Source organism: Sylvia atricapilla, chromosome 4 (assembly GCF_009819655.1).
Source record: "Sylvia atricapilla isolate bSylAtr1 chromosome 4, bSylAtr1.pri, whole genome shotgun sequence".
NCBI lineage: Eukaryota > Metazoa > Chordata > Aves > Passeriformes > Sylviidae > Sylvia > Sylvia atricapilla.
This window is the reverse complement of record NC_089143.1, coordinates 71,095,554-71,112,721: the sequence shown is the minus strand read 5'-3', so window position 1 is coordinate 71,112,721 and position 17,168 is coordinate 71,095,554. Positions and strand designations below refer to the sequence as shown.

Sequence of the window (17,168 nt, the reverse complement as noted above, 5' to 3'; positions counted from 1 at the left end):
TATTCTGCAAAGGCACATTCCTGGCGTTTGCCACAGCCTCGCCAGAATTGGAGCGTTTGGGATTTGGGGCTGTTTTGTGGCTGGAAACAAATCCGGTACGTTCATACCTTCCAGATGTTTGTGGGCAAGTCAGAAACACTTAAAACAATCACTATTTCGAGGGGGCGGAACAGGGGGGACGTGTTAGACCACCTCGCCGCGGGGCCGGAGGGGCTGGGGGCTCTGCTCTGGGATGCGGCGGGCGGCCGAGGGACGGCAGGGGAAGGGAAGGGAAGGGAAGGGAAGGGAAGGGAAGGGAAGGGAAGGGAAGGGAAGGGAAGGGAAGGGAAGGGAAGGGAAGGGAAGGGAAGGGAAGGGAAGGGAAGGGAAGGGAAGGGAAGGGAAGGGAAGGGAAGGAAGGGAAGGGAAGGGAAGGGAAGGGAAGGGAAGGGAAGGGAAGGGAAGGGAAGGGAAGGGAAGGGAAGGGAAGGGAAGGGAAGGGAAGGGAAGGGAAGGGAAGGGAAGGGAAGGGAAGGGAAGGGAAGGGAAGGGAAGGGAAGGGAAGGGAAGGGAAGGGAAGGGAAGGGAAGGGAAGAGCTGCGGACGGGGCGGGCAGCGGCAGGAGCCGGGGCCCGGGCGGGGAGGAGCGGCGTTGCCGGGCCGGGCTGCCCCTGTCCTCCGGCGGGTCCTGGCACCGGGAGCGGCCGGGGGCGGTGGCGGGGGCGGGCGGAGGGAGCGGCGGGGGCGGGCGGGGGGCGGCACGGCTCGGCCCGGCTCGGCACGGCCCGGGGCGCCCCGGCTCCCCGCCATGGGCAGCGGCCCCGGCACGGGCTGGCAGCGGCGGGCCGGAGCGGGGCCGGGGGCGGGCCGAGGGTGCCGTGACCCCCGGCGGGGCCCTGCCCACCGCCCGGCTCCGGCACCGGCCGCGGCGCCTGAAGTTGCCGAAGTCGGAGTGACTGCCGCGTCCCCCGGCCGGCGGGAGCCCTGACGGGCGCCGCCCGTCCCGAGGCCGCCCGGCTTTGTGGGGTTTTCGGCGGCTTGTCGCCTCGGGGCTGGTGTTTTTGTGCCCGCCCGCCGCGGTGGATGGCCCGCGGTGGGCGCCGCCGGCCGCGCCGCCCCGGCCCGGGCAGGATGGTGGCGGCGGTGCTGGCGGGGCTGTCCCTGCTCAGCCTCCTCACCTGCGGCTACCTGGCCTGGGGCAGCCGCCGGGGGGCTGCCGGGGAGGCGCCGGGGAACCGGCTGGCAGAGGAGCCCGCCGCCGGCGGCCCCCGCTCGCAGCCGCACATCATCTTCATCCTGGCCGACGATCAGGGCTTCAGGGACGTGGGCTACCACGGCTCGGAGATCCGGACGCCCACGCTGGACAAGCTGGCTGCCGAAGGCGTCAAGCTGGAGAACTACTATGTCCAGCCCATGTGTACGCCGTCCAGAAGCCAGCTGATCACGGGAAAGTAAGTTTGCTGCTACTTCATCATTCACCTCTCCAGCCTAAACGCTGTGCCCGCTGGAAAGAGCACGGGTGAAACCTGGCGGGTTCACGTCTGGGTTATCCTATGGGCAGAAGGTGCCTCTTTGGTTCCCTTCAGACCCTTGAATGGAACGGACTTGTGAGAGTTTGAAGTAGCGGAATGAAGGTGTCAGCCGGTGAGGCAGGAGGGTTCAGCACTGGCCGGCAGAGTGCCGGAGCACATTGGTGCTTACGGCATCACTGACAGACGTGCTGCTTGTCGAGGAACCTTGCTGCTGCTGGGGAGCAGCTCCGCTCTGCTCCGTGCTTTCCGAGGGACTCAGAGGAGGAGTCGTCTCAGGGAAATGCCAGCCTTACGTTTTCTCCTCTGTGTTCATTGCAGTTGGGTCACGGCTCTCACTGACACTGTCTCCATGCGAGTTCTCTCCAAGGGAACTATCCTGAATTTATGAGGTGGTTTCCCAGTGTGTCACGTGTGGATGGGCACAGGGAATTCAGGGCTCTCTCAGCACCCTCAGCGTGGCTCTTGTCACTTCGCAGACAATTTACAATTTACAAAATTTACTGCTAAGCCACTAAAATAGGTGCCTCACCTAGCTGGTGAGAGCACTGGGTGGGTGTCATGTGCTTTGCCTTAAAGTTGTGTTATACTGTGGTCTGTTAATAAAATAATTACCCCACCTCAGCGCCTTCCTACATCCGAAGGTTAATGAGGATTAAGGGGGGAGGGAGTTCATGCATTTGAACTGTAGGAACAATTTCCAAATAGCTCCAAGTGTGGACACAGTTACTCTGGAACAAAACTGCCTTGTTTCTGTTAAGCTTAACTCCCTTTGACAGGAACAGGGAACTCTTAAAAAGAGCAAAACAAAATGAGAAGAAAAAAGTTTATTTTCTCCTTTCCCGGAGTATAAACAGGAACAAGGCCGTGCTAATACTGCTGGTAAAAGAAACACATGTTAAATAAAACAAGCAACTGGCCTGGTGTCTTGCATCTCCATATGGTAGAGCTGGAGATAATTCCCGGGTTCTAATTCCCAGACTTGCTGGACCAGGGCGATGTGCGCGGTGAGCTGGCACGTTATCTAAAGCAAGAATTCCACACAGGTTTTTGGTTTGGCTTTATTTTTACTTCTTTGTGCAGACTGTGTCTCAGAAGCGATTTCCAGAGACCTCCTCACTCATTCACAAGAACAGAGTTGCCCTGTGGCAACCAGAGCATCAGCTTTCAAGGGAAACATGTGCCAGGATGGCGTTCAGTGCATCTTGGTCGGCTTTGAAGGCACGCAGCAGTTAGAGGCCAGGAGCTCCGCCAGCAGCACGGAGCCAGCCAGCTTTGTGAGGATGATGCTTTGGGAAGCACAGGGAATGTCATGCTGCACAGGAATGACTCATGCGGCAGCTGCAGGAACGGGATCACCGGGTTCCAGTGGAACCAGGGTGCTGCTCCGCCTCTTGGAGGCTGCAGAGATTGTCTAAACGTGAAAAAAAATACAAGTTAAGAATAATTGTAACTCAGTTTAACTGTTTTGGTCGTTCCTTAAATACAATAAAGGGTAGGCATAGTCTGAGGAACCCTGCTCTCCTCATCGGCTTCCCAGGTGGAATGGTTCTGCAAGTCTGCCTGCTTTGCTTTTGGAAACTTTTATAGGAAAAAAGAAACTTGCTTATCCTCTGTCTTTATTTTCTTAGTTTGCTGGTCTAAAGCCCTTAGAGCTTGGTTATTGTTGTTTTTTGGGTTTTTTTTGTTTTTTTTTTTTTTGTGTTTTTTTTTTGGGTTGTTGTTGTTGTTTTGATGTTGTTCTGCTTTAGGGAAAAAGGAGCTGTAGAGAGTGAGCTATTTGTCATGAGTGAGAAATCAGGGAGGGATTGGTGAGGTGATGAGGGGTTAATAGGCTCGGTAGAGTACTCACAAGGCAGGTTCAGAGAATACTGTTTCCATTCTTGCTGAAGATAATGCTTTGATGACTGCTTTTAATGCCTTCTTAGAAGAGGTGTCTTAATTAAAATGCTGGGATTTGGACGTTTCTAATCCAAGACAAGTGCTATTATTTCTTGAGTTCTTTAGTGTGTTTCAGGCTAAAGACCAGCTCACCTTCTGAAGGATCACGTGGATGCTCCATGCCTCCCAGTACATATCCGGTGCTTCATATAGTACCAAAGAATAGTTTTTTGGTTGCAAGGGACCTTTAAAGAGTAACCTAGTCCAGCCCCCTGCCATGGGCATGGACACATGGAACATGTTCCTAAAGTTACCTGTTGGATCAGTCAAATCCAGAGGGACTTGTGTAAATCAGAGTCATGAGGGAGCACTGACTGAGGTTGCCAAGTGGAAGTTAAATTTTGGAGAAGACTTTGAACAGCCTGAGTCCTTCACAGGTCTGCAGGCAGCTCCTCCATGGCCTGTGTTAATGGAGAGACTCTTTTGGTGGTTGTCCAGTGTGTGAATCGGTGTGTGGATTACAGGGAAGGAGGCTGGAGGTGACATGCTAAAGGAAGAGACAGAATTAATTTTTCCCCCCTGTGCTGTACCACGGTGTGGCAGCTGGTGAGCTTGTCATCCTGAGCACTCCTGAGTCCCCGTCTGCTTTCTCACCCCCTGTGCGTGAGCCTTTGGCTGCTTTCCTTCCTTGCTTTCCCACAGCACTGTCACTTTCCCCATTCACTCCGTCCAAAACTATTGCTTTTAGGCCACTAGTAGGGCTGCCTTCCACAAGTTTTTATTTTGGGCTTTTTTCCTGGGCGTCTGTGGGAGGGTTGCAGCTGAGCAGAGCCTCAGGAACGGAGAAGAAAGGCCAGTGGGCTGAGGGCCAGTGTGATGTGCTGGGGCCGTGCAGGGAGGTGAGGGAGCAGCTCTGGGAGCAGCTGCACAGCTGGGACCTGGGTGACAGGGTGTGCTCAGCCTCTCCCGTGTCCTACAGCTGGACTGAACTTTGGTCAGGGTTGGGCTGGGGTGCCAGCGACATAACTTGTCTCCAAATGAATTGTGTGATACAGTATTTTTGGTGGTGGTTTCCTTCTTGAAAGTATCAGGCGTGCCTCGAAAGGGAAATAACTAGAGCAGAGTGGGGTACCTGGCTGAAAGCCTTTCAGCTGTTATGAGCACGTGTTGGGGTAGCTGCCCCACTTGTGTGAAGCGGGCATTATGCAGTGGAGTGGTATTTGCCACAGCAGTGCTTCATCTAGCAAAGGGATCTGGCAATTAATACTGACTAATAAGAAGGAATCCGGACATAATATGCTGCAAATGCTTCTGGCGTTATTTGGATACCTGCTCCCTCCTCTAGGCTCCCGGTTTTCTGCTGACCATCAGACTTGTAGCCTGGAGACTGTGTTGTGCACTGCAATCCATGTGGGCCACAGGAAGGTTCCTCATCTATTCAGGAACAGGGATCTCTCTGTGGAATCTGATGCACAGTTAGGCTTAGAGATCAATGAGAATCTGAACTCCTTTTCTGAGTCATGGAAGCCCTGCACTAATCTCAGGAATGAGCTTTGCACTGTGGATGGAATGCAGAGATGGGAAATGCTGAAAGTCTGGGGAAATAAATCCTTTTTTTTCTCCTGGGATAAAATGGCGTATTGAGAATTTGCTCATCCAAAGCAGACAGAAATAGATTGTATAATCAGTAAGCAAAATCTGAGTGTTATTGTAATATAAGTAATTATATCTCTTATCTAATTCAGAAATGTCACCCATTTATAAACATATATATATAGCTATATGTGTTAGGCATATGGCTCTAGGCATCCCTGTGTAGTGATACCTAGTTCAGCATTAAAAACGACAATGTTTGAGCAAACTAAGATTTATTTTGGCAAACAGGAGTGGGCTAAGTGCTTTGAGTTGAAAGCAATGTAGCTGACTTTAAGCAAACAGAAATGCTTTAGTCTGAGGGTGCGAGTTCTTGGTAAGCCTCTTCTTTCCTTGTCTCCTGGCTGCATCCTGGCCCAGGCTGCAGTTGCAGTGGTGTGCTGCTCTGGGAAGGAGCCAGTACAGTGGTGCGTGCCTGGGAAGTTACCTGCTGTGCTCTGAGCTGCAGTGAAGGCTCTTGGAGCCTTGACGGGGTCCTGGGAAGCGTACATAACACTCCATTAGATGTATTCCCTGTTCTGTAGTTAACAAAATATGAGGGCTGCAGAATATCAGCCTTAAGTACCAAGAGGTGACCTGATACTTTATCTGCTCTGGAGTAAAGGGACTTGGCAGTCAGCAGGCCCAAGTTTAATTCTGATCAGTGTTTCCATTAAGAACTGAGATGATGAAATAAACCCTTCTGATTAAATGTGCTTGTAAGATAGGAGGGCCTGCCAGCATTAAGGGGCTGTAGTGATACTGAAAATCATCTTGACAAATTAGAGACATAATCTGAAAAAAGGCAGAATTAAAGCCAGCAGTGATAAATAGAAGATATTCTGTTGAATTCCTGAAGCAGAAAGAGATTTACCAGGCTGAGGATGGTGATCAGCTCCTTAGACAGTATTCCTTTAGAAAAGTAGAATTACAGCACATCGTGCACTGGGTAGGGGGTCAAAAATGTCATGCTGTTATAAAAAAGGTGAACATCACGTGAGCTGGTGAGAATGTGGGGCCTGGTAGGTCTCTGAAGAGCCCTTCTCCACAGCTGGAGCGCTTTTGCCCAAACTTGGGCATCATTTTCCAAGAGCACCGTGTGTATCGTTGGAGAGTGTCCAGAGAAGGGTGATCCGATATCTCGGAGAGATAACTCGGGGGAAGGATCAGAAGAAAGAGAGTTGTTTAGTCTGAAGAAGAGAGAAATGGGTAGGGATGTGGTAGGTCTCCAGTATTTCAAGAGCTGCACGGAGAAAGGGCATCGTGTGTGTTGTCCTGATGGGTGGTTCAAGAAATGAGGGGCTTTCTGGAGTAGGGAAAACTTCGGGTCAGATCAGAGGGAGAGCCTGCAAGTGTGAAGATTGTGGAACACTGGAATAGCTGGCTTTGAGAAATTGCTGGGTCTAGTGTAAAGATTGTGGAACGCTGGAATAGCTGGCTTTGAGAAATTGCTGGGTCTCTCCACCGGCAGCCATTAAGAACGATAAGTCAGGAATGACATAATGTGTTTGAGTCTGTCTTGGAGAAAAGGGTTGAGCTGGATCTTCCAGCTCAGATTCATTTGTGCCTCATTTGAGGTACAGATTAATACAGAAGGCCTTCTGAGGGGTGGTGTGAATAAAACACTACTAAATGCCAGAAACTATTTCAGCGTTCACTCTGAGAGAAAATACTGTGTGAAAGTTTAATTTCAGTTTTCTCCTAGAAATTCCCATTTTCTGCATCCTTGTTTTCTCTGGAAATTTTCAAGATTTTCCCCCTAGGCCTCATAACTCTTGTAGTATGTCATTGTTTATTTCTGCTGACTTCTTTCAGGACCATTTGTGGGATGGCTGCCAGAGATGTTGAGGTATCTTTTTCCATGTTCTTATGTCTTTCACTTAGGGTGACATTGTACATACCCATACATGAAGCACATACAGAGAACAAGTAAATAATTAAATGCAAGGACTTCTTTATTTTCTTCTGCCTGTTTGCTGTCTTGTGTTCTACAGAAAATTAGATCCAGGTACTGAGCTGCTCTGGGGTCTTAAGCTCCAAGAGGTCTGTCCACATCACTGTAATTATTAATTGACTGCACAAAGAGCATGTGGAGAGCAGGGCTGGAAAGGAAGCTGCGTGCAAACAATCCAGACAAAAAGTAGCACAGGCAGGAAGTGGCAAAGTGTAGGATAGGTTGTGATAACTTTTTCTTGTATCACTTTCTGGCAGCCTCTAAGAACTCTTTGATGGTCAAAGTGTGGTGCATGGAACAAACAGCATTGCCTGACATCTATAACATCATGTAGAACTGATTTTTTGTTTTCATTTTCCAAATTATACCAAGTTCAGTAAGCTAAAGAAATATAGTTAGAAATAAATTTAGAAAATCTGTGATTGTAAATTTTTAGTACTCCAAAGAGTTTGTTATAGGCTTTTATCCTGTGGTTTGGGTTTTTTTGGTGCTTCAACTGTAAAAGAGAAATTATATTAAATGGAAAAGTTAAGCTTAAAATAATTAAGGAAGTTAGCTCTTTTAGCATTATTGCTGGTATATGCTTTGTAATTGATGACACAAAGTGCTGCCTGTGACAAGAAGTTGAGTGGCAGTGGACTCTTGTTCAGTATTCCCTTTTCGCTGTTACTCTTCCTTCATGACACCCTGAAGTGAATCAAGATGGGAACCTGAGATGGGTGGCTGAAAACAAAGCTGGAAATTAAAAGATGGGGTCTGCTTTCCTGTCAAAGGATTTAGTCCAAATTAAATGGGACAGATTAAATTAATCTTTTCATTAAGACACTTGAAGTTTCATAGAAGGATTTTCCAGATTAGTGAGGTGAAGGTCAGAAGAAGGGAAAAATCTGTCCACATTTTTTCTGTCTCTGTGACACGTGTGTGGGTGATAATACCGCACCCGGGGCTTTGTCTTCATACTTGTGTGTATCTGTTGTGGTTTGAAAACAAACCAAGTGAGAGGCTCTAAGTCAGAAATAAAATTTAATGAGAAGAAAAGGAAAAAATAATAATAAAAAAAATCCAACAATACAAAAAGAAAAACCACTGTCAGAGTCAGAATACAACCTGATCAGGGTGATGGAAGCAGTCCAGGTGAGGTGCTCTTCCTGAAGCAGTGATCCCGTAGAAAGGTCTGGTAGCTCTAGTCCTCTGGGAATCCAGTGGGTGAGGGCTGCTTCTACTGTCCCAAATCCCAGCTTATATCCAGGTGAGAATGCTTGGCTCCTCCCCTGGGCGGAGCATCTCCCAATGAGATGATGAGTCATAGAGGAGGTCCTTGATGGCCCATTAAAGAGAGATAACACCCGGAGGGAGTTATCTGTGAGTCATGGCAAGGCATTGACGGGTCGTTAACTGAAGATGGCAATAGAATACATCCTAAACTACAACCCAGGACAGTATCTTAGTTCAAGGTTTGAATTTTTTATTGCACTTTGCATTTTAAGTCAATCTTGGAGATTTCCTATTCCCCCCATATTTTTTGCTTCGCTTTCTATTTATTCACAGTCAGATTTTCTGTGCTGGGTTGAGTTTGCTCCATTCTACAGTGTCTGTTCCAGAATGAAGGAGGCAATTTCACCAGCTGTTTTTCAATTAGTATAAATAGCACAAGGCAAAGAAGATGGTGCCTGTGTGAGTGATCCTGTGTAGGATGTGTTAGCTTTCTCTGTGTCAGTAAGCGTTTTATCAAAGCTGCCCAGTTGATTCGTTTTCTCACTTAAAAGCCAGGAGACCTGGCTGCTGACCTCACCTTCTCTCTGTACGTGTAAATCGGGAGGCTGGAATGCAATAGCCAGAGTTCAGGAAAAACCCAAGACACCCCTCTAATGGGTAACAAATGGAAAGGATTAATACCAAAGGTGTCTCAGCCATTGAGGTTTGACTAAAATAGCTCTGTGGTCTGTGATGCAATTGCAGAATTTTAAATGGGGAACTTTATTGTACATGCTGGCTTATATTAAGAAAGCAGTTAAATAGGTTTCATCATTCTCGTTCAACTGCAGTTGTAATACGTTAATTAGTGGTGTCAGCTATCACCTACTTATTAATTCTGGCTCTTATCAACGTATTATCAAGCTCAAGGTTGGAGGGACAGGATGTTGCTGGAGTTGGAAAACAAATCTGGGATAATTAGATACTTTTTAATCTGCTTCAAACACAAAATTATCTTCTCAAATGCATCTCTGCTGATATTAGATAATAAGCATTGGAATAGACATTATTAACATCATAAGTATGTTGTGGCCCCAGAACCTTTGTTTTCAACCTTTGGGCAAAAAATTCACATCTAGAAACCAAACCTATCCCTGATTTTTCTTACACTTAAACACGTGGTTAATGAGGATGCTTGTGCCATGGCAGCTTTCACGCTGTCGTGGCACTCTGATTGTAAATGCAGGATTCAAACTAAATTACTTTGGCTTTTAATTTCATTTTTTTTTCTTTTTTAATTGAAATATTAATTCAGCTTTTTGGAGTACATTTTAATTCCAGTGCATCCTCTTATCAGAATATTAGTTGTTTTCTAGCTAAATCTCTCATGTCCATTTTCTGATTCAGTCTACTTTTATCTCCATTTATGCATTTTAAAGCATTCCTTCCCTGAAAGAGAATTTTCTCCCATTATGAGATAACATGATGTGATTTTTCTTAGCATTTATAGAACACAAGAGGGTACCAAAAGGTACAGCTTTAGAGGCGATCTCTGTGATAATAAGCTCTCATGAGAAATGAGTTCCCTTCTGTTTTGAAGAGGCAGAAAATTACAAATTTGAAGAAACACTGTAATTTGAGGAAAATGGGAAGCTGAAGGGAGAGGAGAAAATTAGTCTTAGGATAGGCGGAAGCAAAGTAGTATCTTTAGACTAAATATACTCTAAAAGACCTGCTGTTGCCTCACAAATTGTACCTCTCTGAACGCAATAAACTTTGTCAAAACAATATTTGCCATCACATTCCGGACACTCGGTTTTAGTTGTCATGGATCAGAGTTGATAAAGTCATAGAAAACTGGGTCTGAGGGGACCTCTGGAGGTTGCTGAATTAGGTCTCCTGCCAACTTATATCACACAGCAGGGACACACTGCCTTTTTAAACTCTTCTTTATTGTTGTTTCCCCGTGGAAATAAAAAATATTGCCAAGTATTCAAGAAATTGGAATCTTGACTGTTAGGGAGCTCCCTAACTTTACCGTGTTGCCAATTTTAGTAAAGAAAACTGGTTTGTGAATTTTTATTATCTAATTTTTAAATGTTTTTCTTCTGAAGGGCCGATTGATGTAATTAGGGACTTTGTTAATGACCACAGCATAATGGCAGCTCCTTCCTTAATTGTTCCATGGTCCCATTTTCAAGAGCCTTCAGAGGAAGCTGTTTCAGTCTGTTTGCTGATTTTCTTAAGAGCTGATTTTTTTTCACTATGGTACATACTTGACTACCATCATTCCACATTAATTTTGATTTGCAGTCTGTTTAATTCTTAATTCTTAAATTCTTTGATGGTTTTGACTTGTCACAATAAAATTCTAGATGGAAGGGAGGAAAGAACAATTTACTTTATGTGGTTTCTCCTCCTGTAGAAGTACTCTAGGCAAAAAAAAAAGAAGTATTTGCTGCTTGGTTTATGGCCCTCTCCATTCTTACCAGCTCCTAAGTTTCCTATTTACCAGCTTCCCAGTTTCCTACTAAATGTGACCTGGAAGTGCACTGTGGTTTAATAGCCTGAATTTCAGCTGTTACCTCCTACAATGCCTTATCTTTACCAGCAAGCCGATTTAATGGGCTATTTTATATATATATATATATATATGTAGCTTTTCCTGGCAAATCCTTAAAGTGCTTTTGAATCTGAAAAACTGTAATGTCAAGATGATTCTTACTGTTCAGCATGCATCCTCCATGTATCTGAGTCATACCTGCTCACTTTGGTAACAAAAACATTTATTTTGTTTCCATTAACCATGGTGAGTCACTCTAATGCAGAATGAAATTTGTGAGCTACTCTGCTTTGCTTTTCGTTATAAACAAGATGCAGCCTGAGATATCTTAAAAGAAAAAAGAACAGCTTGGAGCATTTCTGTATTAAATGATTTCCTGTCATAGTTGGGTTTTGGGGGTACTTGGGGGACATTTCTGCTCCTTCATACATGATCGATTTGCATAATAAATGTATGTGGGGTCAGAAGGAGGAGGAGCAGCTCAAGCAGTGAGTCAGACAACCAAGATTTTACTTCCTGCCCTTGTGATTGTTCACCCAGGTTTGTGTGTTTGAAAAGCCTTCGTGTGGGGTGAGGGTGCCCATCACCCAAGGGGAAAGTGGGGAGCAATCCCTTTCCTCCCCAGTTAACCTGGAGGAAGCTGTTGCCTGGTGACGTAGGTGTGTGATTTAGAAAATGAGACTATTTATTTACTTCACCCAGTTGCCAGTGCCTTCTGCAACCTCCCATCCTTCTAGGGGAAAACCACAGGAAATTATTCTATCCGTAGTAATACTGGTGCTCTGTGCAACCCTCCCGTCCTGTCCTTCAGGATGCCTCTCTGACCTTTTTCACAGCATCCCCACAAAACACTCGAGCCTTTCAGGTCATTCCAGAATTAGGTTTAAACATTTGCAGCCTCCCAAACCACTTCCAGGCTTTTCTGGATACCAGCCCACCAGGATGTCCTTTTGGAGTCTTCTCTCTGCTTCCAGGGCCAATCAATTTGGCTGCCAGACTTACATCCATTCTCTTCATTTTCCTCATGAGCCTGTCTCTGGCACCAAGCAGAGGAAGGGCCAAACCGAGTCTTCTCCACAGGGATGAATTGTCTCACCCTGTCCTTAATTCTCCAATTCTTCAGGTATTTTTTGGCTGAAGAGCAGATTGATGTGTCTTTCAGATACAACCAGAATTTATGTTCCTCTTAATCAGTTATTGGCATGCATAAAGCTTTGAACGCATAAAGAAATAATATTTATACTTTCCTTATCAGTGTTTTCAAGCTGGATTAATTATAGCTGATCACAGTTGTAAATACACTTCAAGGGGTAAAAAAGGTAATACTCCGTGCACGGTTCTGAAATTACTTTGAAACAGTTAAAAAGCCTGTTGTCAAAGGAGATTATCTAATGAATGTTTGATTTTGTACCATGGAGCTTTCCATCAGCATTGCATTTTAAAACTGGAAGAGAAAAGGTGGTACTATCAGGGAGGAGAAGGAACTTTACAAAGGTTCTGCTACTCCCAGGAGTGCTTGGAAAAGAAAACAAACCTAAGGCACTTGGAAGGAGTTCAGGGATTTCTCATTAGATATGGCATGATATGATAAGTGATGTGATATGATATATGGGCAAGATTATTCACCTTTTAAGTTCACCCTTCTGTATTTAAACCAAACCGTGCTTCCCTGATTTTACTCCAAGCCCTGGAATTTAGCTCTCTGCTCCTGCCACGCTGCCTTAGCAGTGCAGGGAAATGTGTTGCACTGGGGGTTGCAGGTTGTGAAAAACGAGATTCACTTTTTGGTAGATTTTAAGAAATAGGTTTTAATGAAAAGATAAGACAATTAGGAGATAAGGAAAAAAAGCAAAGTACGCCCGGCTGGGTGACTTGGCGTTTAGCCAAGTCCACCAATTGCTATTTCATAGGCTTTCTTTAAATACCCTTTCTGTTATATCAGTTTGTTGAATATTCATATTTTTCCTTAAACTAGTTTCCATATTCCAGGGACTGTTTTGCATGGCCCCTCCTTGGATCCGCCTTTTTAGAGCATTTGTGTTTCTTGGCTGTGTCTTCATTATCACCTCCAGCTTGGACCTTGGTCCGTGCTTTCTTCAGATGGGAGATGCTGATGGCTGGTGTATCAATAGCAGAGTCTTCTTCACATGTTCACTGGATGTTATCCCAGCCAAACAGACAGTTTAAGCATACTATATCACTACTATCACTATGCCTAATTTTCTTTACTAACAGCAGAAATAAAAACTTATATCCTTACCACAAAGTTATTAATCGTATAGCACACATCTTGCGAAAAGCCAACTTTATAATAGTCTTTTATAACACAGGTGCTCTGAGAACAAGGTGTTCCAGGAAGGCAGATGTTCCTTGTCCTCCTGCAGCATCCTCGGCTCCTGCCTGCTCCCGGCTCCTGCAGCAGGACCTGTGTGCTTTGGGGAGAAATCCCCCATGTGCTGCTGGGCAGCTGGTGGTTCTCACCTGAGCTCTGGGGGTCTCTGCTCTTCCTGCACGGCCTCATGGGCTGTGTCAGAGAGATTCCCAGCTGGACACACTCACTGGAGCGTGCTGCTCCCTGGACGGTTCCCGTTACGGCTCCTCAGCTGACTGGCTTGCTGCTGGACAGTTCAGAAGGGAGGGAGCCAACTGGCATTCCTTGCTTTGCATCCACAGAAAAGTCAAGAAAACAAAGTTTTAAGAAATCCTAATAAACTACCGTGTCTGTCCTTCTTCAGGGAATCATTAAAAAATAGTATTTAAATATGTGGGAATACCTTGTTCCTAAAAACTTTCAACAGAGATCTCCACACTTTCTCCAGGCAGCCTTAGCTGTAATTTGGGTTATATAACTTAAACTCTCTAACTTGCATCTTTCCTCCTGCAGTTTAAGCCTCTAGTCTCTTGGCAATTTTCTCTTTGCTACAAAAGGTGATAAATCTCCTGTACATCTGACTCTGTTATCACATCTCTGCTCTTACTTTCTCTAGCCTGAGTAAATTCAGTTCTTTCCATCTTTCCACACAGATCTTGGTTTATATACCTTTGATGGCTCTTAATGTAGTCCTCTGGAATTTTTATATCTGGGCCTATTTTTTATTGAAATGTGTCATCTTAAACAGGACTCAGTGTTCCAGTAAAAGTTTGACCAGTCCTGCCTTGATATCTTGTTCTCAATCCCAAAGTTACTAAAATATTTTCACAGTTGAGTAATTGGAAGGCAGCACATCAACTCCTTTACTGGCATGAATTGTACCTCAGCAGAAAATCTGGGCAAAGCGTCTGTTTATCAGAGAGTGTTTGAGGCTTTTCCACTGCTGATGGGTAGGAAATGTCGCAAGAACAACAGATCTTGTACTATTTTTACCAGTTCAGCTGTGATCTGCCAATTAAACCAAACTGATCATGCTGATGGGCTTGTTCCTGTGAGAACTCCCACGTTCTGTGCAGTGCAGGGCGAGGTGTGCTCGAGCCACACCATCCCATGGTCAGGTAACGGCCAGGTTGGAGCTCTGGCCCCTTTCTCAATGTTTGGATACGAAGCAAATGCATTTTCTTTTCCTCTAGCAGACCTGGGAGACCTGTGTTTTACTGCCTTACTAAAAGCAGGGGTTAAGATAAGACAAAGCTTTTTTCCATAGCACCGAGTGGTTGCTGACTCAACCAGCAAGCTCCAGGTCTTCTCTGCAAGAAACTTAAGTTAGTGCCCTTGATTGTTCCACCCCAAAAGCACTGCTTTGTGGATATTGTAAGTGAATTGCCTCCTGTTCAGTTCAGGTTATTCCTCTAATTCAATTTCCTTTTGAATTTCAGCTCTCCAGCAGGCAATGCAGCAATTTGATGAGTGCAAATTTACAGTCTGAACAGGTTGTGGAATTTAATCTGTATAAATTTCACCTTAAACATATATTCATAACCCCTGTGAAAATAATCACTCAAGATGTAATTAACCCAATTGCTTTTTCTAATTCCTCACAGATGTATATTAAGAATGAAAAAGCCTGCAGCTTAAATAGATGTATTCCAAATTTTTTATTTTACCGCTTGAATTTGCTGAATCAGTTTTCAGGGTTAGTTAAAGAAATCATGTGGACATATCATAAAATGGTTTGGGTTGAAAAGGACCTTACAGCTCGTCTTGGTCCACCCTCTGCCATGGGCAGGGACACTTTCCACTGTCCCAGGGTGCTCAGGGCCCCATCCCACCTGGCCTTGGACACTTCCAGGGATGGGGCAGCCACGGCTTCTCTGGGCAGCCTGTGCCAGGGGTTCTCGACCCTCACAGTAAAATGTCTTTCTCAGCCTTGGGCTTTCAGGGTCTTGGGTCTTTATGTGTTTTGAGCTTGTTTTTGTTTTTGAGGTGTTTCTGCTCTCCCTTCTCTGTGTTTCTGGTTCATCTAACAAAACAACGATCTCGAGTTGTGGCGTTCCAGTGTCAAATGGCCCGTGCCATTGTCCATGCATCCTGCTCTGCTGGAGTGTCACTGGCTGTCACCTGCAGGCATTAAATAAAGATAAGAGTGGGCTGATTGTTCCATCTTCATTTGTCTCGGTATTTCTCTGAAGAAATGAGGCAGGCAGTTTCCCAAATGAGCAGACAGAGCCTCCTCTGTAGCTGTGCTGGTTGTGCTGAGGCCAGCAGGACAAGGCTGGAACAAGCTGGGGATCCAGGCTGTCCTGGTCTGAATCCTGACTGTGGGCCTGTGGCAGTGAGTGAGGAAGGATTTGTCTTTCACAAGTTGTAAAAGACAAAGTTGCAGGATTGTATTTCATCACAAAAAATGGTCTCTATTGCAGGTGCAGGTGCTGGTAAACCATATGCAGGGCCAGAAAAATAAGGCAGCCACAGCTCCGGTGTTCAAAAATACAAATACATTTGTGCTCTTTAAAATTCTTGCTTCTCTGCTGAGCAGAGACCAGTTTCATGATTTAATGGACATTGACATATAAAGACCATTGGAAGCTTTCAGGTGTTTCGGGGTAAATATATGGTGCTTAACAGCAAGGACATTTCCTACAAAATTACTGCTGGGCCTTCATTAGGTTTTAAAGATTGGAGATGAGCAATTAGGCATGCTTCAGGTGTTTCCTCTGCTATAGTTAATACTGGTTTTTATTAGAATTATGACCTTTATTTGCTTTTGAATCATGTCCAGCAAAATGAAATTGTCAGTCGTTATCAGAGAATTGGATTTTGATTTTGGGAATAAACCATGTGTGGCTCTTATTTGTGCATAAGAGTTTCTTCCTTGCCAAAAACCCATGGATTATGATGAAGAAGGGAAGAAAAATAATTCCTCGCCAGAGTAAAGCATAAAAGATATAGATACAGATATAGATATATAAATTGCCAGTTTCTTTTTATAAACTGGCATTACTGGAGAGGGCAAGGTCTGTTACTCAGCCATTCCTCCATGGAAAGTAAATGTGCTGTCTCACTTGAACTCAGTCTTCTGGCAACCAATGTGCATGGCCAGAGTAGTTTGCTTTAAAAAAACACAGCAAAAGTGTACAAAGAAAACCCCCACCCTTCTCTAGCCTAATTCCCTTGGCTCACATAAGGGAAATTTTGAATTTAGCAAATGGAACAAGTGTGCTCCAAGCCTGATCTGTTTGGAAGCAGTTGATAAATTGTGTCAAAACAGTCCTGCATACTTGGAATTAAATCCTGCACATTTCTGAAGAAACACTTGCAAATATTACCACTCTGCAGAAGTGTCTGAAACAGTTGGTGCTGGTGCAACACTGGCCGGGCAGGAATGGAATTAAAATATTTCCTCTCTGCCGTCTGCTCGAGGCTTATCAGCTGCTGATGCCATGGAGAAACCTGGTCTGTCTGTGGTACCCTGATCCTAACTGAAAATATTATTCTGCATAAACATTTTTTAACAAAGTCTGTCAGCAGTTTGGGCTTTCACAGCGATGCTTTAATTGCAGTCAGTTTTTCTCCCACAAAGCTCAGCATAAATAAACACTTATTTCAGTGTTCTTGCAGTTCAGAATATGTAATTTTTAATTTTTTTAATTTGTTTTTATTCTTTTTTTGCCAAAAACAGCCAGTGAGTGTACTTGATCTCCCACTGTGTGCTGGGTGAATGTGTGTAACCTGTGTGGGAAGGTGTGCTCCATGTTTTCCTCTGCCTTTCTATCCTGTCAAGCCAGTGATGCTCCATTAGCATCAGGGACTAGGAATGTGGTGGCCCTGCCATGGGGCATTGGAATCAGCTGATCTTTAAGGTTCCTTCCAACCCAAACCATTGTGTGATTCCATTTTTCTGATTCTATCATTTTCCATTGATGTTTTTTTACACTGATGCATCTTCAGTTTGTTACCTAGAGGCACCTAAATTTAGGAGCTAGTGAAGCCTGCATTCACAAGATTTTATTTAATACGCACGGTTTTGCCATGGCTAAACCAGAAATAATTCATTAAACACAA

General features: G+C 45.0%; 1 protein-coding gene across 1 annotated transcript in view; it reads left to right on the top strand.

Moving 5' to 3' along the window:
- The first annotated feature begins 1,062 nt into the window (after positions 1-1,062).
- ARSJ (arylsulfatase family member J) overlaps positions 1,063-17,168 on the top strand; it is a 34,014-nt gene continuing 17,908 nt past the window's right edge. Inside the window, exon 1 of the mRNA XM_066318404.1 lies at positions 1,063-1,430. Within this exon, the coding sequence (XP_066174501.1) occupies positions 1,063-1,430 (368 nt within the window). The remainder of the gene's footprint in view (positions 1,431-17,168) is intronic.